At 40.6% G+C, this 23,668-nt stretch overlaps 1 protein-coding gene across 1 annotated transcript in view; it reads left to right on the top strand.

Moving 5' to 3' along the window:
• The window catches only part of UBAC2 (UBA domain containing 2), a 154,175-nt gene that overhangs the window by 93,224 nt on the left and 37,283 nt on the right, over nucleotides 1-23,668 (top strand). The window contains exons 5-6 of the mRNA XM_067536923.1: nucleotides 10,838-10,961; nucleotides 14,223-14,270. Coding sequence (XP_067393024.1) covers nucleotides 10,838-10,961; nucleotides 14,223-14,270 — 172 coding nt within the window. The remainder of the gene's footprint in view (nucleotides 1-10,837; nucleotides 10,962-14,222; nucleotides 14,271-23,668) is intronic.

The raw sequence follows: 23,668 nt of genomic DNA, 5'->3' as shown, positions 1-23,668 counted from the left end.
CAGTTATATCACATGAAAGCAGACAATTAAAAATGACAAATTTTATAAATGCTTGTATGCAAATGCTAAAGTCTAAATACTAAGATGGGTGGACTTTAATGCCTGGTATTAAATGAGGATATTGACATAATAAGCATCACAGAAGCTTGGTGGAATGATCACACTCAATGTGTCACAATAATACCAGGGTACAAAATACATAGGAATGACAAAGTAGATCGTGCTCCTGGGGGAGTAGCACTATATTAGAAGAAAACATCGAGTCAAATATAGTAAAAATCTTAAATGAATCAAACAGTACCATAGCATCTCCAGGGATAGAAATTCCATGCTTCAATTATGAATATAGCAATGGGAATATATTACTGACCAACTGACCAGAATGGTGATTGTGAAATGCTGAGGGAGACTAGAGAGGCTATAAAAATAGAAAACTCAATAATAATGGGTGATTTCAACAGTCCCCATGTTGGCTGGGTTCATGCCACCTCAAAACAGGATGCAGAGATAAAGTTTCTAGACAACATTAATGACTGCTTCTTGGAACAGCTAGTCCTGGAACCCACAAGAGAAGAGGCAATTCTTGATTTAATCCTAAATGGAATACAGGATCTGGTCCAAGAGGTGAATATAGCTGAACCACTTGGTAATAGCAACCATTATATTATTAAATTTAACATCCTTGTTGGAGGAAAATACCAAAGAAGCCCACCACTGCAGCATAGGGGAACTGCACAAAAATGAAGAAGCTAGTTAAATGGAAATTAAAAGGAACAGTCACAAGAGTGAATGCCTGCAAGCTGCATGGAAATTTTTTAAAAACACCATAATAGAGGCTCAAATTAAATGTATACCCCAAATTAAAAAAACATGGTAAGAGGATAAAAGAAATGTCATCATGGTTAAACAATAGAGTAAAAGAGACGGTTAGAGGCAAAAGGGCATCCATTAAAAATTGGAAGTCAAATTCTACTAAGGAAAATAGAAAGGAGCATAAACTCTGGCAAGTCAAATAGAGAAGTATAATTAGACAGACCAAAAAATAATTTGAAGAGCAACTAGCAAAAAAACTCAAAAACTAACAGCAAAAACATTTTAAGTACATAAGAAGCAGAAAGCCTGCAAAACGATCAGTAGACTACTGGACTATCAAGGTGCTAAAGGACCACTCAAGGAAGATAAGGTTGTTGTGGAAAAGCTAAATGGATTCTTGTCATCGTTCGTGACTGCAGAAAATGTGAGGGAGAGTCCCACACCTGCGCCATTCTTTTTAGCTGACATCTGAGGAACTGTTTCAGATTGAGGTGTCACTAGAGGGTTTTGGAACAAATTGATAAATTAAACAGTAATAAGTCACTAGGACCAGATGGCATCCACCCAAGTTTTCTGAAGCAACTAAAATATGAAATTGCAGCACTAGTGATTGTGGTATGTAAGCTATCACTTAAATCAGCCTCTGTGCCAGATGACTGGAGGATAGCTAATGGGACACCAATTTTTTTAAAAGGCTCCAAAGGTGATCCTGGCAATTACAATCTGATAAGCCTAACTTCAGTATCAGGCAAATTGGTTGAAACAATAGTAAAGAACAGAATTATCAGACACATAGATAAACACAGTTTGTTGTGGAACAGTCAACAAGGCTTTTGTAAGGGAAATCATGCTTCACCAATCTATTAGAATTCTTTGAGGGGACAAAGGTGATCAAATGGCCATAGTGTACTTGGATGTTCAGAAGTTTTTTGACAAGACCCTCACCAAAGGCTCTTAAGCAAAGTAAGCAATTATGGGTAAGGATACGATTGTCAGTGTCCATAACTTTCTGGGATCTTCATGACTTCTTCCAGGGCAGAGCTGGAGCAGCTGCGAGCCCCATGGCTGCCGGAGCAGCAGTCCCATGGCTGAAGCAGATGCTGGGGTTGGTCAGCCCTGCTGGGGATAGAGCAGTGGCTGTGAGACCCTGCCTTTGGTTGGAGCAGTGGCTGGCAGTCAGCCCTGGGGCAAAGGGAGCTGCGAACCCCACAACCTGCTGGAGCAGCTGGCCAGCAGCCAGCTCCTGGGACCTCTGGAGCAGCAACTGGTGGTCAGCCCCAGGGAACCAGAACAGCAGCCCCCAGGACTGCTGGAGCAACTGGCTGGCATTCAGCCCTGTAGCTGCCAGAATAACGGTCCACAGAGTAGTTGGCTGGCTGTCGGCCCTGTCACCATCAGAGCAGCGGTCAGGATCCTGAGCAGCAGCCTGGGTTGGAGCAGCTGCCAGAGTTCTCTGAGAGTGACAAGACAAAGCAATTTTTGATGCACCATTGGCAGGGAGTGCTCTTGTCAGAGAGAGGAAAGGACTCTTCTTTTTCTCTCTCCTCTCTTATGCCTGCTGTGCTGCATGGTACATTGGATGCAATGGAAGCTATACAAGCAGTCATGTACAGAGATTATTTATACGTGTTACACCATGAGGCTTGCCTTTGAACTCTTACAACTTAAACAATTCTGTTAGGTTTATATGGATATATTTTCTTTATATGTGAGGGAATATGTGTAAAAGTGGTAAATATATTTTGCTCAGCATCTCTCCTTTAGTTAGAATTTTATGTAATGTATTTTTGTCATATGCATAAAACAGAAGATGTTAAAAATTGCCTTGTTCTTTTATTCTCCCATAACCAGACTAAAGAATGAAACCTCCAGAGAGGAAGAAAGGGAGTTCTTTAGCTGGTGGAGCATAAAACAAAGGAAATATTCATAGCCACAATTCTTTGAGTGAACACAAAAATTGTATTTTGAATATATGTTGAATATAAATTTTATATTAATATATATTGAATCCTCTGTGTTGGTTGTTCATAATAGTTTAATTCAGAAATACATTTCCTCCATTATTAATTCAGTCAGTGAAATGAAAGTGGAGTGAGCAGCTCAGGATATGTCTATTTACTTTAAATAGAGTGAAGTCGATTTACTTTAAATCAGCTTTCACCCGCTGAATTTTAGAAATTGCAGGAGTGTGATCACACAACGGTCCTTGCATTGGGCTCTTGCATCCCCACTCACCATGCTTGGGTCGACATTCAAAGCAGTGCACCGTGGTTAGCTATCCCACAGTGCAACTAGCCACAGAGGCTTTTGGGAAGCTTGTCCTCCTATGATGCAATGTGCTCCCTGCCCCTCCCTTCTTGTCCCAAACAAACTGTAAATGCATTTTTGGGCTGTTTTTCTATGCTGCGCACACGCCATTGCCAGAGAGGCATGGAGCCTGCTTGGCTCTGCACTATCATTGTGAGCATCACAAATACCTCATGGCTTATCCTGCAGTATTTTCAAAGGCGAGACAGGTGCCGCAGCATGGAAAATATGGATGTTACTGAGGCTGCCCTGCTACAAGCCATAGAGTGAAACAATTCCCATTTGCTGCAGGCTGTCACACATCATCCTCAGTCCACGGAGCACCGGTTCTGGTCCCGGGAAACAAGTATCATTATGAAGGTGTGGGATGATGAGCAATGGCTGCAGAACTTTCATATGCAAAAGGCCACTTTTAACTTTGCGTGGAGCTGTCCCAGCCATGAAGTGTGTGAATACTTGCTTGAGACCAGCTCTGACAGTGGAGAAGTGAGTGGCCATCGCTCTGTGGAAACTGGCAACCTCAGACAGCTACCAGTCAGTTGGGAATCAATTTGGAGTCATAAATTCACCGTTGGAGCTGCTGTGATACAAGTGTGCGGGGCCATTAATAGACTTCTGCTATGAAGGGCAGTGACTTTGGGAAACGTTCAGGACATAGTGGATAGATTTGCCGCAATGGGGTTCAATTTGGGAATAGAGGGTACGCATATCCCTATCCTAGCACCTGACCACCCTGCCACAGAGTACATAAACCGGAAGGGATATTTCTCAGTGGTGTTGCAGGCCCTTGTGGATCACAAGGGATGTTTCACTGACATCAATGTGAGGTGGTCTGGAAAGATGCATGACACTCATCTTTAGGAACTCAGGTCTGTTCAATAAGATGCAGGCAGGCACTTCCTTCCCTGACCAAAAAATAAATATTGGGGATGTTGAAAGGCCAATAGTGATCCTGGGGGATCCTGCCTACCCCTTTCTCCGTTGGCTAATGAAGCCCTACACCGGGCAACTGGACAGCGAGAAGGAACGTTTCAATAAGAGGCTCAGCAAGTGTAGAATAGTGGTGGAATGTGCATCTGGGCGTTTAAAAGCCAGATAGAGATATCTACTCACTGGGTTTGACATCAGTGAAAAGAATATCCCATCAGTTATATCTGCATACTATGTGCTCCATAATTTGTGTGAAACAAAGGGTGAAAAGTTCCCCCAAGATTGAGCTGGGGAGGCTGATAGGTTGGCCACAAATGTTGAGCAGCCAGATTCCAGGGCTACGCTCAGAGCTAACGTTGAAACGCTTCACCTACGGGAAGCATTGAAAAATTGGTTTTGCAATGAACCACAGTAATGTATGTCTCTGTTGTGCCTTTCTTTCCCATCCTCCACCTTTGCATCAGTAGTCCCCTCCCCTTCTTTCCTCACCCAAGCTATGAATGAATAAAGACAGATGTTTTTTTAAAGCACAAAGTTTTAATTGTGACCCGTTTCAGTGGGGGGAAAGGAAGATATGTTAACATTGTAAAGTGTCAATGGGTAAGCAACTGTGGTTGCGTGCAGTTCTTAAATGGGCCGTCGTGTCTTTCTGCTTGCCTCCACCAGTATGGAGTGCGGCACATACTGCAGCCTGCTCAACCTTCTAGAACACTTGGGCATGGGGTCTCATAACAGAGTGGTAGGTGGTTGAGCATTTTGGAAGGGTTGCAGAGGGAGTCTGTCCTGCCGCTGCTCTTCCTGGAGCTCTACCAGATGCCTCAGCACGTTGGACTGATCCCGCATAATACGCAACATCTCCTGTTGTGTATCATGTTCCTGCTCCTGTGCTGATCTTCTTTGTTCCATGTCCATGTCTAGTTTTTCAAACAAGGGCATCCTCCAGGCTCTGAGCTCTGTGTCATCAGCCGCGGAGGTGTTCATTAGTTAGCTGAACGTTTCATCCCACGTTTTTTTTCCACTTCCTAATCTGGGAAAGTCTTTCAGCAGGAGTTCTGAAGGCCAAAGTGTCAACTGTAAGAAAAGAAAAGCACAAAGTTGCCATTGATAGCTGACCCAAAGTAGTTAAAAAAAATGTCACAATGTAAAAAGAACTCCCCTTCATGTTCACAAGGCGAAGCCAGATGTACATTCCAATCTGTAGGTATCGGAGGGGTTAGAGAGGGGTTCCGGACATGGTAAGCAAGAGGCCCTTGCATCCATTATAGAGAGGTCTCATTAGCACTAAACCCCACAATCCACACTTGAGCAAGGGGAAGGATCACCGGGCTCCCCTGTAACATCCCAAAGACTGGTTTGAGAGAAGGTGGGCAAAACAGATTGGAGGACTCTGTGGGTGAAGTGTAGTGGCAGAAAACATAGGGCAACCAGTGTCCCGGCCCATAATGCCCATAGCAACAATACCATGACTAGGAATTGTCTTGTGGAGGCATCCAGGGACACTGTCTACGGCCGAGGAATAACATGGGGTGACTATATTGGTTGGGTATTGTAAACTTGCACCAAGGTGATCATGTGTGATAGCAGTCTCCTGAGGGTAATGCAGGTGGAAAGGGAAGATTTTCTGCAAGCATTGGGGTACAGGCCCTTATGCTGCTATGCTGTGTTCCACGATGATGCCTGCTCATTAATGGCAGGGTGAAGTCTCCTGCTGTGATGGAAGAAATAAGGCTGCCCTCCCAAGAAACCTTCTGCAAAGGATTACAGATTACCTACATGAAAATTTCCTTGAAATATCCACAGAGGATTCTGGGAGCATACCTCTGTACGTAAATAGTCTGTTCTGGGGGTAACCCTCCATTGAAGTTTGCCAACACCCAGGAAGCCTATCCCCGCAAAAACACAAACTCCTTTTAAGAAGCTGGACTGGGGACATAGCCACAAAAATGAGATTTGGCACACACACACTCACCCGATGTGCCTTCCATGGCATCTCGATCAGTCCCACTGTCCTTTGTGTGGCTGAGTTGCTCTGGGGTAATGAACAGGTCCTGGCTCTCAGGGAGAATGGATACCCTGCTCTCCTGCACCCTGCTTTCCTCCTTTTCCTCCTTCTCGAGCTTTGATTATAATTCAGCAAACCTGTGGGTATTCCTGTCTTATTATTTAACATAGTTGTATTAATTATTTTATTAATGAATTAAAAAGTACAGATGATAGAATGACTTGTAAAGAACTATTATTACATGTGTATCTAAATTCCACAGTTCCAAATGCTTGTTTCTACAAGATGCACCTTAACTCTAAAATTCCTGCGTTTCTAGTTGCTGGGATTTTTTTAACTACATTAAGTTTCTTTTTACCCTTAAGCTACAGAATGTATTTTCAACCTTAACTTAGGCATAATGACATTTCAATCAAGTAATTCGAATAGATTTTCTTTCTATATTTGAAATGTGTAGTATGTTTTGGGAATCAGGGTGTGACAGACAGTGCTTGGGCTCCCCTGAAGGGAGAGGGGTTATTGGTGCAACTCCCATCCCCTGCAGGCCCCAAAGTGTCGGGTGTTGCCTCTAGCTGCTTATCACGCTACTGTTCGAGAGCTTCTCTGGTGTGATGGGACCCAGCAACCCACCTGGGCTGGGGAGGGGGAAGGAGGGCAGTCCTGAAGCCTCCTGGACGTGGCAGGGCTCAACAAACATTCTTGTTGAGCAGTACAGCAGTCTTGAGGCCCCTCTGCACGTGGCAGGGCCCAGCAAAACAGCAGTTCAGAGCAGTCAGCAGTCCTGAGGATTCCCTGGGTGTAGCAGGGCTGTGTCCCTTCTGGCGGGCTCTGGGAGTGAGTCTCTCTCCTCTATTGTCCTGCCTCGCTCTGGGGCCTCTGCTGGGCTTTTAACCCCTGTCTCTTGCCAAGGAGTGTGCAGCGTGCGTGATGGGGAGGGGCCTTTCTGGCCCCTGAGGAAGCTGAGGTCTCCCCTTTTGGCAGGAGGGGCAGGTACACCCTCACACAGGGATCAAATTATCTTTTAGAACTTTCATGCTCCACAGAGCACTTGGCAATATGAAACAGCAAAGCTGAGTAGCCAGGAATTTGCCTTTTAGGGTTTACAGACTCTGAAGGCACTTGGAGTTGTGGATAACAGGGGAGCCCTGGAGGATATAGGATATCTGTACCTCTACAGAAGTCACTGGTAAAGGGAAATTAAGTTAAGTTGTCTGTGTTTCAGGATCTGTTGGTGACTTGTCATGTTGTATCTTATTTGAAAATCTTAAAGCACCCTAGTCTTGGGTGAACTTTAAGAATGTAGTTTTGTAATGGTGTTATAGACATGTAGATTGCACCGTTCTCCTCTCTCTCTCTTGTGCCATATAACTCTTTACTTGCCTCTCACCTGTTGGGACCAATAAAGTGTCTTTGTCCTAGAGTAAGATGTTACTACTTTCTGTTCCTGTTGGTGATCTATGTAAAAGTTCTTCACCCAATAGTTACTGAACCAACAAGAGGGGATGCCATTTTAGATTTGGTATTGGTGAGTAGTGACGACCTCATAGAAGAACTGATTGTAGGGAACAACCTTGGTTCGAGCGACCATGAGCTAATTCAGTTCAAACTAAATGGAAGGATAAACAAAAATAGATCTGTGACTAGGGTCTTTGACTTCAAAAAGGCTAACTTAAAAAAATTAAGGGAATTAGTTGGGGAAGTGGACTGGACTGAAGAACTCATGGATCTAAAGGTGAAGGAGGCTTGGAATCACTTCAAGTCAAAGTTGCAGGAACTATCTGAAACTTGCATCCCAAGGAAGGAGAAATAATTCATAGGCAAGCGTTGTAGACCAAGCTGAATGAGTAAGCATCTCTGACAGGTGATTAAGAGAGAGCCTACAAGGAGTGGAAGATGGGAGGGATCAGCAAGGAAAGCTACCTTTTGGAGGTCAGAATATGTAGAGATAAAGTGAGAAAGGCCAAAAGCCAAGTAGAGTTGGACCTTGCAAAGGGAATTAAAGCCAATAGTAAAAGGTTCTATAGCCATATAAATAGGAAGAAAACCAAGAAAGAAGAAGTGGAACCACTAAGCACAGAGGCTGGGGTGGAATTAAAGATAATCTAGGCATGGCTGAATATCTAAACAAATACTTTGCCTCCATTTTTAATTAGGCTAATGATGATCTTGGGGATAGTGGTAGGTTGCTAATGGGAATGAGGACATGGAGGTAGAAATGACCACATCCGTGGTTGAAGCTAAAATTGGACACCTTAATGGGACTAAATCAGGGGGGCCAGATAATCTCCATCCAAGAATATTAAAGGAACTAGCACATGAAATTGCAAGCCCATTAGGAAGGATTTTTAAAGAATCTGTAAACTCAGGGACTGTACCATATGACTGGAGAATTGCTAACATAATTCCTATTTTTAAGAAAGGGAAAAAAAGTTATCTAGGTAACTCCAGGCTGTTAATTGACCTCAGTAATATGCAAGGTCTTGGAAAAAATTCAAAAGAGAAAGTAAAGGACATTGAGGTTAACGGTTATTGAGATAAAATACAACATGGCTTTATAAAAGGTAGATCGTGCCAGACCAACCTGATTTCCTTTTTTGAGAAGATAACAGATTTTTTTATACAAAGGGAATGCAGTGGATCTAATTCACCTAGATTTCAGTAAGGCATTTGATACAGTTCCACATGGGGCATTATTAGTTAAAGTGGAAAAGATGGGGATTAATAATTGAAAGGTGGATAAAGAACTGGTTAAAGGGGAGACTGCAATGGGTCATACTGAAAGGTGAACTGTCAGGCTGGAGAGAGGTTACCATTGGAGTTCCTCAGGGACTGGTCTTGAGACCGATGTTGTTTAACCTTTTTATTACTGACCGGAGCACAAAAAGTGGGAATGTGCTTATAAAGTTTGCAGAGGACACAAAGTTGGGAGATATTGTCAATACAGAGAAGGATCGGGATATCAGACAGGAAGATCTGGATGACCTTGTAAACTGGAGTAATAGAAATAGGATGAAATTTAATAGTGGAAAGTGCAAGGTCATGCATTTAGGGATTAATAACAAGAATTTCTGCTATAAGCTGGGGACGCATCAGTTGGAAGTGACAGAGGAGGGGGAGGACCTGAGTGTATTGGTTGATCACAGGATGACTATGAGCCACAAATGTGATGTGGCCATGAAAAAAGCTAATGCAGTCTTTGGATGCATCTAATGAGGTATTTCCAGTAGAGATAGGGAGGTGTTAGTACCATTATACAAGGCGCTGGTGAGACCTCATCTGGAATATTGTGTGCAGTTCTGGTCCCCCATGTTTAAGGAAGATGAATTCAAACTAGAACAGATACAGAGAAAGGCTACTAGGATAATCGGAGGAATTGAAAACCTGCCTTATGAGAGGAGACTCAAAGAGCTTGGCTTGTTTAGCCTAACCAAAAGAAGGTTGAGGGGAGATATGATTGCTCTCTACAAATACATCAGAGGGATTAATACCAGGGAGGGAGAGGAATTATTTAAATTTAGTGCCAATGTGGACACAAGAACTAATGGATATAAACTGGCCATCAGGAAGTTTAGACTTGAAATTAGACACAGGTTTCTAACCATCAGAGGAGTGAAGTTCTGCAATAGCCTTTCAAGGGGAACAGTGGGGGCAAAAAATCTAGCTGGCTTCAAAACTGAGCTTGATAAATTTATGGAGGGGATGGTATGATGGGACAGCCTAGTTTGGTAATTGACTGATCTTTGACTACTGGTGGAAGATATGTCAATGGCCTGTGAAGGGATGTTAGATGGGGTGAGTTCTGAGTTATTCCAGATAATTCTTTCTTGGGTGTCTGGCTGGTGAGTCTTGCCCACATGCCCAGGTTTTAACCAATCGCCATATTTGGGGTTGGAAAGGAATATTCCCCCAGGGCAGATTGTCAACACTCTGGGGATTTTTCGCCTTCCTCTGTAGCATGGGGCACGGCTCACTTGCTGGTGGATTCTCTGTACCTTAAAGTTTTTAAACCATGATTTGAGGACTTCAGTAACTCTGTTATAGGTTACAGGTTTATTACAGGAGTGGGTGGGTAAGGTTCTGTGGCCTGCATTGTGCAGGAGGTCAGACTAGATGGTCGTATTGTTCCCTTCTGACCTTAGAGTCTATGAGTCTAAGTTCTGCCTGTGCCCCTGACAGGTATATTGAGTGAAAGTTTTGTCTCTGTCTCCCACATCCTGCCCTGTATGTGGGAAGGGGTGTGTTTTCTTTTGCTACTTCCTCTCCTATGCAAGGATAGCTGCTGCTTAAGATTCACAGTTCAATTGCTTGCTGAGGTCTCCATCACTCCGTTCGTAATCATTTATTTATTTTGACTGTCTGTTTTTCAGGCAGGACCTTGTCTGTATCTTTGTCTTTAAAGCACCTATTATACTTCGAATGCTACATGAATAATGGTAACCTGAGCAGGATCAGTCCTCAAAACATATATAATATCTTTAAGGCAATGTGTATATTTTGCCAAATAAAATATATTTTTATTGTTGCTTATTTGACAAATAAGGAAAAAACAAAAAAGAATGACCGTTTAAAAAGCCCAAAAGAACATTGTTGGAAATAACCCTACATAATGCAATTGACATTTTTGTATTTCAGAAATTAGGGTAGGTATTTAATTATTTGCAATGAATTTGTTAATTGAAACCTTTTGAAATAATTACTAATTACTGTACACAATATATATGTATATATATATATATATATATATATATATATATATATATATATAATTTTTTTTTCCTTTCACAGCTTGGGTCCTGTATTTGCTCTGTTTGTACCATTTTTTTGCTCCATTCCAAGGATGCAAGTGACACAAATATTAGGCCAATTTCGCATCACAAACAAGACATTGGTTTATATACTGGGTTTACAGGTAAAGTATGTGCTTGCTTGTTCACCATTCATTGAATTAGCAGTGTAGCAGTATATAATTGTATATGCCCTTCAGCTAATTTTGTAATATTTCCACCCATACATTTCACCTGAGGCTCAGATGGTATTTAGGTGTTGCCATGCTCAGCATTGCAAAGCCTAACTGATTTAGCAGTTTAAATCTCATTTTAAAAAAAGATTGAGGCTCTTAGGAGCCAAAATCCCATTGACAGTCGATGGGATTTAGTCTCCTAAATGACTTTTAAAAATGTGATCACTACAACTGTATGTGGTGGGTTCTTTGTCCAGTTGGCTGGAAGAAAAGGGGTTGTTGCCCATAGAAGGGCTCCCCTCTGGAACTGGTAGCAGAAATGGAGGAAGGGGAAGGTTTACCTGGATAGAGCAGAAAACAGTTGGACCAGGAGCACTGCCCTTCCAGATGACCAGAGTGGGAGGGCTTTGTATTCCCGGCAGTTCCAGAGAAGAATCAGGCTTGCAACACCTGCCTGGCCAACCATAGAATCAGAATCCACTGTAAGTATTATACTAGTTGCTCCTCTTTCCTTGGGGACTAAGAGGAATTTTTCCCTCATAGCCAGATTTATAAAAGGCGGGGGCAGGGGGAAGGAGGGTTTCCTTCCCGACAGCGTGTCAAGGACCCTGTGGGATGGACAGAGATGTTAGAATAAACTGTTGCAATTTAGTAACTAAACAATGTAGCAGATATCCACTGCAGGTGCTCATTATGGAAGGCATACAGTTATCAGATAAAATGGATTGGAAAGGGATTTAGAGAAAAGCATCACTTCTTAAGCATCACTTAAGAAATTTGGGAAAGGTGGGGTCGGGCTCCTAACATCTGGCACAGTGGGGAGTCAAACCCCCTCTTTTTCCAACCCCCTTAATCCTTATAGCCAGGGAGGGCAGCCAGGTCGGAAAGGAAAAGGTCTGACAGCAGCTCTCCCAAACAGGTGGAAATGATTAAGGAAATAATGATGACTTAATGATAATTTATTGCTGGCTATTCCCAGATATTTTACGTAAATAAAGTTGCTGCCTAATTTAACTACTTCCAGTATCTCCTGTCTTTCTTCCAGTGGAACTGGACAAAGAGATTTAGACTCCTAGATCAGTTAGGCATTGCAAATCTGAACACATCAGTGCCTAAATACCTCTAATAATCTGGGCTTGCAGGCCTTATAATACCAACTAAAACAAGGGGGACAAATATGTACAACTGGGCAGTGGTTCTCAATCCCCAGGGGTCTGTAGACTATGTCTAAGGGTCCGCAAAAGACTTAGCTGAATTCTGTTCAGTCAGTTTTCAGTATCTATCTATCTATCTATCTAGATACACATACACACACACAATAGATTTCTAAAGGGATCTGCACCTTCATTCAAAATTTCCAAAGGGGTCCACAAATGAAAAAAGGTTGAGAACCACTGCAATAGGGATTTCTAAGTGCTGGTGACCTACTATGGTCGGATGAGATGAGTTAGTAGGTCAGGTTACTGCTATTTCATTATCTTCTGTTTCTGTCATTGCCCCCAAAAAGCTGTAAAGTCCAAGTTATGAAATATTTCTTATTTTGATTAATCCTTTTATTTTAATGAAAATACTGATCACTCAGCCATGGTATTGCTGTATCTTTAACTTAATTTTTCTAATTTCCTTATTTCCTGTCATGTGAAGCAGGAAAGAATCTAGATAACTTTAATCTAATTTGGCAGCAAGATTCTGCCAGTTTTTGGTGGCAGCAAAGATCTGGTCGATTATAAGATTTTAATAGTAATATTTTATTTTCCTACACAGCATTACCATCTGACAAATAACATTTGTAATTTGTCAATAAGAATCGGACATTAAAATTATGTGGACACTAACAATATAAAAAAGCATAAAGAGGAAAATTAACGAGAAAATATTAGTTAGGTATTCAGTACGTGAACGCGATAGCCACAAAAGTACTAAAAACGAACAAAACATTCATGTAACAGTATGATTCATGTAACAGGAGAATTGCAAATTTATAAGAAACTATGCCCATTTATACACATTCTACAAGACTCAAAAATATCTCAAACTACCATTGGAAAGTACCAGTAAATATATAAAGGTGGTTATGTGTGTTTTGGGATGAATAAACCAGTTTCAGAATACTGACTCCAGCAACCCTCCCTCCATCCTATATGTCCTTGAGTACTTTGAAAGATTTTCTGCATTCTGCTCAGGCACCTCATTCTCCCTTGATCTCTCTGAAACCTTATCTGTTTCCTTCTCCTGTCTCCTTCAAAACCATAACAGACCTCATCTTTTCTATGAAAAAGGCATCTCCTCATTGAGTCCTTTCCCACTTTAATCACTGGTTTTGCTTTCTTACCTTAGCTTCTTAACAAATAGATCACTGCCACTGCCAACCACTCTGACTCCTCTCAAATTTTCCCTGTTGCATTCACAACAACTGCTATTGCCCATTAAGAGTGAGAAGCACTCGTGCCCTTTCTTCACTCCATAAATTATGATCTCATCTCAAATCACCCTTTCTGCAGACATATTCTGGGGAAAGTGGTCTCATTGTGGCTACATCTCACAGAACAACCTCCTTAACCAATTTCAGTTTGGTTTTCAGCTCTTTCCCTGCACTGAGACTGACCTTCTCCAGGTCATTAAACATTTATATCTTAATTCAGATAATGGATCCCCTCTCTTATCCTATGCAGTCCTCCTATGGACTCACTCAAACCTAGCTCTGTGACTTCATATCAACAAACTTCCCACCAGGGTGGAGTAACTTCATTTATTAAATCTTAACCTCCACTTTGGTCTGTTTCCATGACTATGGTTAAGAGTTACTCCTTAACTTACGTTGCTTCCTCTATTAGGAACTCCTTTCCCGCTCCCTCTAAGCTGCTGAGTCACTTCCTTTGTTTAAGTCTGTCTTTCAAACTAGTTTTTCTCTGTAGCTTATAAACTGACTTCCTGCAAAGCATTATGTTGAACTTAATAATGCTATATGAAAATAAAATGTATAGGATTGTGGGAAAAGAATAGCTGTCAGATCCCTCCTGCTTTTCCTACCTCTTTTAATTCTGGAGTGTGCCACTGCTGATATGAAACTGAGTTTGTACAAAATGCATGATTGTTTACTTTGAGGAGCTAGACACAAGTCCTACATAATATCAGGGTTGGTAAATCAGAAAACAACATCTATGTAAATACTAAGACCCATATTAAAATCATTACTCTTATATGTTCTAGCTCATAACCTCTGGTTCCTACATCTGGATTGTAGCTGTAAGTGGACTGGTAAGTATTACTATTTCAAAAATTGTGTGTGATAAATTTATGTTCCAGCCTATTAATGATCTAAAAATAACCTGGTATCTTATTGTTAAAGTATGTGGGGTTTTTTATTTTTACTAAACTTATTCATGCAAATGATCCAGTTTCTTAGCAGCAGCAAATTCTGAACAATAACGGAAATTAAAATTCTAGTCTTAAATTCAGAAGCCCTAAAACATTGACTGGATAATTGACAAATTGATAACAGAAGTGTCTTCCTTTATGAAGAGTTACTAGACTATCTTGGCTAAAATTTGCAGGGTTGGCATCATTTTCTCAATCAGAGTATCATTTTAGTGCAGTGTATGTAGCTTTAGACATATTATGATTAATATTTACAGTGCAGTAAAAATGTTAATTCTAATAAAGTATTTGTTTATAGACTTCATTCACCCAAGTATTTTATTGTTACCTGTTTTAACTGACTGCAGGCTTTCATTTTAACATTCAGTTTTCTAGCTTTTTCATTATGAAGATGTAAATTCATGTTTTGCCACCCTTGTAGAATGTGTGTAAAACAACTGTTTTCACTATATAGTAGCAATAAGAAAGGTGTGAAATGGCTTTCCCCACCTTAGCTCAGTGAGGTGTGAAATCTGCCTGTTGTCCTCTTCACTGTAGTTGTTAACATTGGGGCGCTTTTAAATGCTGATACAGTTTGCATTGCAATCAAGTTGTTTTTTAAAACATTTTTATGGTCATCCTGTGCTCCCAGAAATGAGACACTGAGATTCTTCCTTTAACTTTGTATGTGTTCAAATTTTCGGTAGGTGTGACACCGCTGCAGATTTCTGGCGTCAAAATGCTGGCTCTGTTTATGACTCAGTGAAAGTTGGCACCTCTCTCAAAGCAGCTCAGTATTAAACCACCTAATCTTGAACATGAATAGCATGTTTTCAATATGAACATCTGGAGTTATGCTTTTTGTTGATGGATCAGAAATTTGGCAAGACTTATACTCACAGGTAGGTCCTATCAACTAGAACTTCAAGGAGATAGGTACAAACAGGCCTAAATATATAAGAAGAGCCAGGTATCATTTCTGCAGCCCAGTAATTATTATTTAACCATTTCCAAAGCTTATTATAAATTATTCAGTGAGCTGGTGGAATGACTGAGCAGAAACAAAATGCAGCTACAGGCAGCAAAATTAGTTTGATATTTTTATAAAATGAAAACAAGGTAACATAGGCAGAAAGAGTAATAAACCAAAGCTTCTGCATCCTGGAGATCAGCCGCACCCTCAGCAGCTGGGTAAGGAGCTGAGACTTCCTCCAAGCTGTCTTCCTGTTACTCCAGAGGCTCTTTTTATAGCCCTTCCTTTTGCACAAGTGTTCAGGGGGAGGAAAGGGAAGCGGGATTTCACACCTTATGTACTGGGCAGTAGGGCAGTGTCTTTGCACCCTGTTATACATATCTTGAAGGAAACTTTCTGCCTGAAGGTTTTTTGCTTTTGTGTTCAATACTTACCAGAATATCCATTTTCAAATATTGTACAATTTTTTTAAATTTAGTCATTTGTAATAAAATGTACTTGTGTGTTTGGCTTTAATTCTTTTTCAGAAACAAAATATTTTAAAAAATTATAAGTTGATCAAGTCTGATTTTCATTGGTAGCAAGTTGATAGGATTGAGCTGACCTCTCACTGTTAGAATAAATGCTTCAAAATATCATTTAATTTTTCGTATCATTTTAGGTCAACACCTGCATTATAGCTATGAAACAAGTCATTAGTATAAATTGATATTTTTCAGTTCATAATACTTATACGAGACATGCTTTGCCTGTGTCGCCGGCTGAAGGACTGATCATAAGATCAGTGTTGTAATTCAAAAAAATTCATCTCCTGTATTCCAGATGTCTCTTGCATAACCTACCCATTACACCTCTAAATATAGCCAGTCGCTTCCTTTTTTCTAAAAAAAAACCAAACAAAAAAAAGAGAGAGAGAGAGAAATAAGTGGTAATTTGCAACTGACAAAACAGATGAGAGTAAAATTGTATTACATTAAATGTAAAATCTGCATTTACAGTGGTTCATACATTACCATTTAACACTGCAAAAACACATTTTATATCATCTGCTTTTATATTTCTGCAAGGTATTTAATATTTTGATTTGGCAAACTGTATATATTGTGTGTTTGTGACAACTGTACTATTCTTGATTTTGTGTAATTGACTGTAGTCAATTTGGGCCAGATTTTCAGAACTGTGCATGCAGAATTGCACATGCAAAATGTTCTTGTATTTGGGTATGCAGTCATGACAGCCAGTTAGAAGTGTAAGATCTTTTGCACACAGTTACTGCAATTGAGTGCTCGTGTTAATTAAAAACACAAATTAGGCACCCAAATACCTGCCCACAGTGTCATTTTGAAAACTGGCTCTTATCGAGCCAGTTGTTATTCTGTTCTTGTCAAGCAGCAAAATGTATGCTGTCTCATTTCTGAATAGTTGTCAATTCTCATATATTTTGTTTAGGATGCTGTCTGGTTAGGCTGATTAAGTTCTCCTTTACAAGTTAAAGATCAAGTACAAAACCAAATGAGTCCATTAGACTAAATGATGACTGATTAAATGCATGTGAAAGTTACCAAGCAAAACTGATGAGCTGTGTCCCTTCTAAGGGAAATTTCTCACTCCGGGCCAGGTCAGTCCCCAAAGAGCTACAAGTGCAGGTGCACTCCACACACAAAATTCCCTCTTTCCATGTGGAAGGGAGAGTACTGCTACCTATGCAACTCTGTTTCTTCCTCTCCTTGTCCTGCATGGAGGTTATTTGATTGGTGCTCTTCATACTTGAGATGGAGCAGGGGAGGATAACTCCAGGAAAACTCTTAGGTTTCTGTCCAAAAAAACAGAGAGGAAGTAATACAACTTTGAGTTGTTCCTCCTTTTGTGTCCATTCTCAGTGGTTACTGAATAGTTTGACGGGGATCCACCAGTGACAAAAATACACATATGTACAAATATATCTATTGATATGGCACGTATAGTTAGTTATTGGAAAATTTTGGAAAGTTTGTAGTATGAAGTTGGATTGTTCCCAACATCATTAATAGCAGAATCACAGATTTGGTGTAGTATCTACTTGTGAATCAGTGTGTGTTCTATCATAAGAATCAAAGAGAAAAAAATCCTGTTTCTAGCGTAGCTTCAAGTAAACCTTTCTGGATTGCTGAATTTGTGTCCAGTGTAGAATACACATTAGAGGCTTGTTTTTTACTCTAAAACATCAAAATAGGTGTTTCTCAGTACCATTGCTTGTAATTACTTTTAAAATATAGAATCCTGCTCACATTTCTTTTATACCAGTGTGTGCCTGATCATTTCAGCTATTGAGAAGACAGAATGCTCTGCAAAGAATGTCACTAACAAGAATAGAATATTCTCTGCAAATAGGATGATATAGAAAAAAAGTAAATATTTTTACAGTGTTGAGCTAAAAATTAACATTAATGTTAATCTCTCAAGAACTTATGGACCTACTTATTAACTTAGTTTCTTGTAGTTGGCTTTGTCAGGAGTATGATACATTTGGTGCATCCAAAAAAAGAAATACAGATATGTAATAACATTTTCCTCAGAACTGAAGAAAGCCCCTTTTGAACTTTAGATTTGTGTAAACTCAAACTGCTGTATATGGATAGACGTATTTCTGGTAGCCATTTTTTATTTCATCAAAATAGAGAGCAGGAAGCTATAGGGGTGATAGATCATACATAAACTTTTAACTTTACAAGCTGGACTTTTAGCTTTGTTATATTTACTTTCAGCCGTCAGTTCTTGCAACAGTTTTCTCCAATTTCTCCAATCTCATTGTCCAGCCTAGATAAGCCTGGAAACAAAAATGTTTCTTGGATTTTTACATAAACAAGCGCACAGCTCCTTTAATGGCCTGTCTACTTTTATGCTATATTAAAAATCAGCTTCTCTTTTTAAAAAAAAAAAAAAAAAAAAAAAAAAAAAAAGTACATCTCTGTTTGGCTGTCAGTTTACATTTCCCATTGTTATGCTCTTGCAGGATTGAAATATGAGGGGCATGTCAAGGCTCACTCAGTATTAGCTACAGCATAACTGCATCAAGAGTAAACTAAGGTTGGTACCAGCAGATGAGATTTCCCAACTGCAACGTGGAATTTCCTCCATAGATATACATAACATTATCATCACATAGTTTCATGTATCAAGGTTTCTATTATCTATGTTGCAAAGGGCTGTATTTTGTAAAAAATTGAGTGTGACAGATTCTCTTCCCTTTTTGTGGTATTAGTGTTGAAATGTCTGTTTTTTATACCCAGTGTAATGTGTCAATTTTGTAGTAGTTTTCTTTCTAAATAGGCTGTACTACATTTATTTCAAAATTTGGGATAGTCTCAAAGAAGTCCCAGTCTTCTCAGAGCCATCACCAAATCAGGTATTGTCTCAAACTCTGAGGCATTTAGTTTTAACATTTTTAACTTTAAAGGTACTGAACTTCCTTGAAACTTGACTTGCTTTATAGATATCAAGACTTAAAAACCAAACCTACTCTAAAGTCTGTGTACTCTATTATACTTTAGTACATTGAAAGTTCTTATATAACTTTATAATTTTTTTTGTATTATATATAGAATGTGTTGACAAAACTATATAAACACTGTATGTTAAGGCATCAGCACAAGGAGACAGAATTAAGGTAGAAAGTTCTACCTTAATTCTGCATTTCTTGGCTTCTGAATGCTTCATTTCTCAACGTTGACATTGCATTAATAATATCTTTTCACATGGACACCAAATAAAAATTATTAAATATTTAGGGATGGTTGTTGGGTTGGTTTTTCTGTTTATTTAATCTATCCAGTTAGTAACTAATGAGCCAAAGCTGCTTTTTCTAGTGGAGTTCACTCTAGTGGTTAGTTATTCCTTTTTGGAGGAGACTGGGAAGGGTGGAAACATTTATGCTTTCATTTTTTGAGATGTCTTACTGTGATAGAAAGAATGCGATTAAACTAATTATTTAAAGAGATCTGGAGATTCCTCAATTTGGGAATCATCAAAAGAGTTTGACTATGATGTAATATAGTTTCTCTTGCACTGAAGATTAAAGAATAAACCTTACTAAGGGCTTGTCTATACTTACATCCACAAATAAGTCCTGACCCAATTCCTTCCCCACCCTGAAATAAAATATTTCAGAGTTAGTTATGTATGCATATCTTGGTGCAAAATCAGAACGCATCTAGCTATGAATTTTCCTGGAATGCTCTAGGACTGTGTCTTAAATGATGCTTCAGATAATTCTGTTTGCATCTAGATAGATATCATATGCAGCTTTTTTGGTTTAGGTCATTTATAGACGCATCAGCTGAATAGCAATAGGCCCAGGTTATCAAAATGGACAGTAAAATATACATTATTAATGTTTTATGTCCTTGACATCTGAAGCCAAACAAAATTTACATTGGAGTCTGAATTAGCTTCAGAGGTGCAGCTCAGAAAGAGGTTATGTTCTAGAAACTATTTGTCAAACATTTGCCTTCAGTGCTCCAGAATTACACTGATGAAACAGAAGACACAATATTGACCCTATTTTCCAGTTGTATGGTATTGTATATCATTGTGAATAGCACACTGAAAACTATGGCAGCAGATTTCATTTATGTATAGTAGGGGAGTGAAAAGGTGCAGATGTTGAGATTCATATTTAGGGCTCTGACATTCAGATTCATTTTCACACAATTCTTTCGTTCTGATAAAGTTTAAAGTAGGCCAATATGCAATAATACAGCAATAACACTAGCAATTTTTGGTTTGTGTATATTTCTCTGTTTTTTATTCAAGAGAGTAGTTAAGCATATAGGCAATATTGCCATATCTTGCAATTTTATTATGAGTCTGTGATATTTTGTGTAGTTTTTAAAGTCCCACCTGCTGGAATCTAGAGATTGTTTGAAAACCTCCGTTTTTTTGTTTTTTAAGTAGGTTTTGCTTGTGGACAAAAACTTGAAAATGTGAAGCAACATGTATCTGAAAGCTTCAGAAACCAGAAAAAACCTCCAAATTTACTATTTTTAAAAAGATTATTTTTAGCTAATTTCATGATTTTTAGAAACTGTCTCATGATTTTTGAATGCTTGAGATTGCAGTACTGTACACATGTAACTTTTCAGCATGTGAGTAGTTCTACTGAAGTGAGATCTACTCTCACTTGTTTAAAGTTATGTACATGCTTATGTATTTTTCTAAATTGGAATGTTTATTTTAAGTGGTAAAGAGTTATTTATGTGATAACCAGTTTCTGAAAGTATTGCCTAGCAGAAATTTAAAGCCGTGAACTTGTCACTTAGCATCTTGAACACAAACAGAGGCATGGAATGGATGGGTGAAAACAATGCATGAAATAATTGGGTGTGGGAGGAGGAAGCAACACAAAGGTTAGAGAAATGAAAAAATAAATGAGGGGAGTGTTGAAGGAAGTGGAATAACAAAAAAGGGAAGTACTTGGGGGGAAAATGTATAGAACAGTAAGTCATGGAAAAGGTTGAGGGAGTCAGGTATAAGGACGGAAAGGCATCACAACCTTAAAAACCCCCATATGTTTTGTTACGTGCCAGCATCTTGTTGAGTTTTGTGTGTATGTGTGTGTTTTATACATATAAATATTTTATATACAAAAAATATTTTCGACTTGAGAGAGGAAAATCAACAAAGAGAACAAGATTGTTAGAGCTGCAAGTCAGCACTGGAAGACTAAAGGATAAAAGGGCAAACAAGGCAGATGACAGAGATACAGTCTCACCTCCCAAGGAAACACCCTCTAGTCATTAAATGTCTGTTGTAATTACATTGAAACAAAAATAAGGAGCCCACAGAAATGTGCATTCAGGAAAATCTGTGTTGAATAGACAAGAAGTTTTTATGTAAGGGAGGCTTGGCCAAGTGGTATGTGGATAGTGCTCTGTACTGCCATAAAGGAAATCCAAATTAGACTACCACTTTTGGTCTCAAATGCAGGTTAGGAATTGGTGAATGTGCTGTGGAGGCAGTACATTCAGCTCAGGGATTGCATCAGGTCTTTCAGTAGTGACCCCACTTGATACCAAAGGAGTTACATTGATGGCTTCCAAAGAGAATTGTCTCCAAAATTGAACAAACTCTCACGGCTGGGAAGTTAGTGGCTGCAATTAAATTGAGGGTGGGATAAAAGCAAGGGACATGTATTAGGATCAAAAGAAATCCTAGCTGTAATGTAGGCCGGTTATTCGATGGAGATGGTAAAATTGATAATAATAATGCAGAAAGGGCAGATGCGTTCAGTAAATATTTCTCTTCTGTATTTGGAATGTAGCAGGATGGTATACCACATGAGGATGAAGAAATACTTTCCATTCCATTAGTAAGTAGAGAGGATGTTAAACAACATCTGTGAGGGATTGTAGGAAGCCACTGTGGTCTCCCACGGAGCCAGAGCCCGAGGAAAGGCGCGAGCGCCCTGATTGGACCACCTCATGCCCTGCCACGGAGTCTGCCCAGCAACAAGGGACCCGGGCCGTGATAGGACCACCCAGCCAGTCCAATCGGCGGCAGCAGGGCAAAGCCCCGACAGGAAGGGGAAGTATAAAAGCCTAGCCCCTGAGCTCAGTAGGGCCCAGACTGCTGCCAGAGACAGACGTGCTTCCCCGCCAGCTGAGGCCTAGGCCAGAGCCGAGCCGCCGACAAACCCCGGCCCCACCTGGGCCTGGGGACTGGATAGGGCCTTCGCGGAGCTGGACCAGGCAACCCGGCCAGGACGACTGGGCCGAGCTACCCCGACCCCGAGCCTGGGCCTGGACACCGGAACCCCAGGACTGGGCAAAGACCCCACAGCAGCCCTAGTGGCGGGCACCCCCTGAGGCCAGGCCGGATCTGGAGGAGCTGCCGGCCGCCGAGCCCCTCCCTGAGTCGGGGCAGGACTTGGAGGAGCTGCCAGAGGCTGAGCCTCTCCCCGCCTACAACGACCTCGAGGAGCTGCCCCCTGAAGAGGAACTCCCCGTCTTACCCCCGGTCGATGCGGAGGGACTGACAGAGCTACGCCCGGCGGACTACCCTGGCAGCCCGGAAGGGGCAGGTACTGGGGTCGGGGGAGGAAGTAGCCCAGGGACAGCCACGGCCTGTGGCTGAATCCCCGTTATAGTCGGTGTGTTGCGGCGGGAGCCCCGCCGACACAGTGGCAGCTGCTTCTGCCACTACTAGGGCCCTGGGCTGGGACGCAGTGGAGACGGATGGGCCTGCATCCCCCTCCCCTTCCCCCTAGCCACCCCAGGAGAATCTCTCTCCTGACCGCTCCGGAAGCCGTTGCCTTGCTCTCTGCTCACCCTGCCTAAGGGTTGGAGCAACTGACTCCTTGCTCGCTCGCCCTGATTGAGGGCCTGAGCGGTAGACTGGGTGCTCACCCCGCCTAAGGGTGAATCGCTAAGACTGCTCACTCGCCAAGCGCGAGCTATTTCCCGGTGTGTAGGAAGCTGCTGTGGCCTCCCACGGAGACGACCTGCTTACAGGGATACACAATTTAAAATCAGCAGGTCCAACTTGAACTCCAGGATACTAAAAGAGTTAGTATCTTTTACTGTTTATCTTTTACTTTTGGTTGAGGGGACCTCTGGCCTGCTGATGTTAATTTTTAATAAATCTTGGAATACCAGGGAAATTCCAGAAGATTGGAAGAGTGCTAATGTGCTAATATTCAAAAAGGGCAAACAGGATGAGCAAAGGTAACTATAGGCCAATTATCTTGACATGAATTCCGGCTAAGTAATGGAAAAGCTGATACATGATTCATTCAATAAAGAATTAATGGATAGGAATATAATTAATTCCTATATTAATATAATTAATTGCTAGTCAACTTGGTGTCATAGAAAATTGGTCTTCTCAAACAAACCTGATTTAATTCACTGAAATTACAAATTTAATAAAGGTAACTGCACAGATATAATACACTTTGACTTTTGTAAGGCCTTTGACTTTGTACCACACAACATACAGATTAAAATGTTAGCATTTTACAGTATCAGTAAAGCTCTTGTTATACGGATTAAGGATTGACTAACTGATAGATCTCAGAAAGTAGTTGTCAATGAGGAATCATCATCAAATCAGGGGTTTTCTTATGGGGATCCATGGGTTTTGGTACTAGGCCTGATTCTATTCAACTTTTTTATGAATAAATATAGAATCACTGCTGGTAACATCTGCGGCTGACACAAAGATTGGCAGTGTAGTAAATAATGATGAGACAGGCAGTCACGTAGAGCAGTTTGGATTGGTTGATAATCTGGGCCTATTCAAACAAAATGCTGCTTAATATAGCTAAATGCAAAATCACATCTAGGAACAA

This window comes from Emydura macquarii, unplaced genomic scaffold, assembly GCF_026122565.2.
Source record: "Emydura macquarii macquarii isolate MOO-44397 ecotype Brisbane River unplaced genomic scaffold, CSIRO-AGI_Emac_v2 contig_3671, whole genome shotgun sequence".
NCBI lineage: Eukaryota > Metazoa > Chordata > Testudines > Chelidae > Emydura > Emydura macquarii.
Note: the sequence above shows the minus strand (reverse complement) of the source record. Positions and strands in the feature narration are given on the sequence as shown.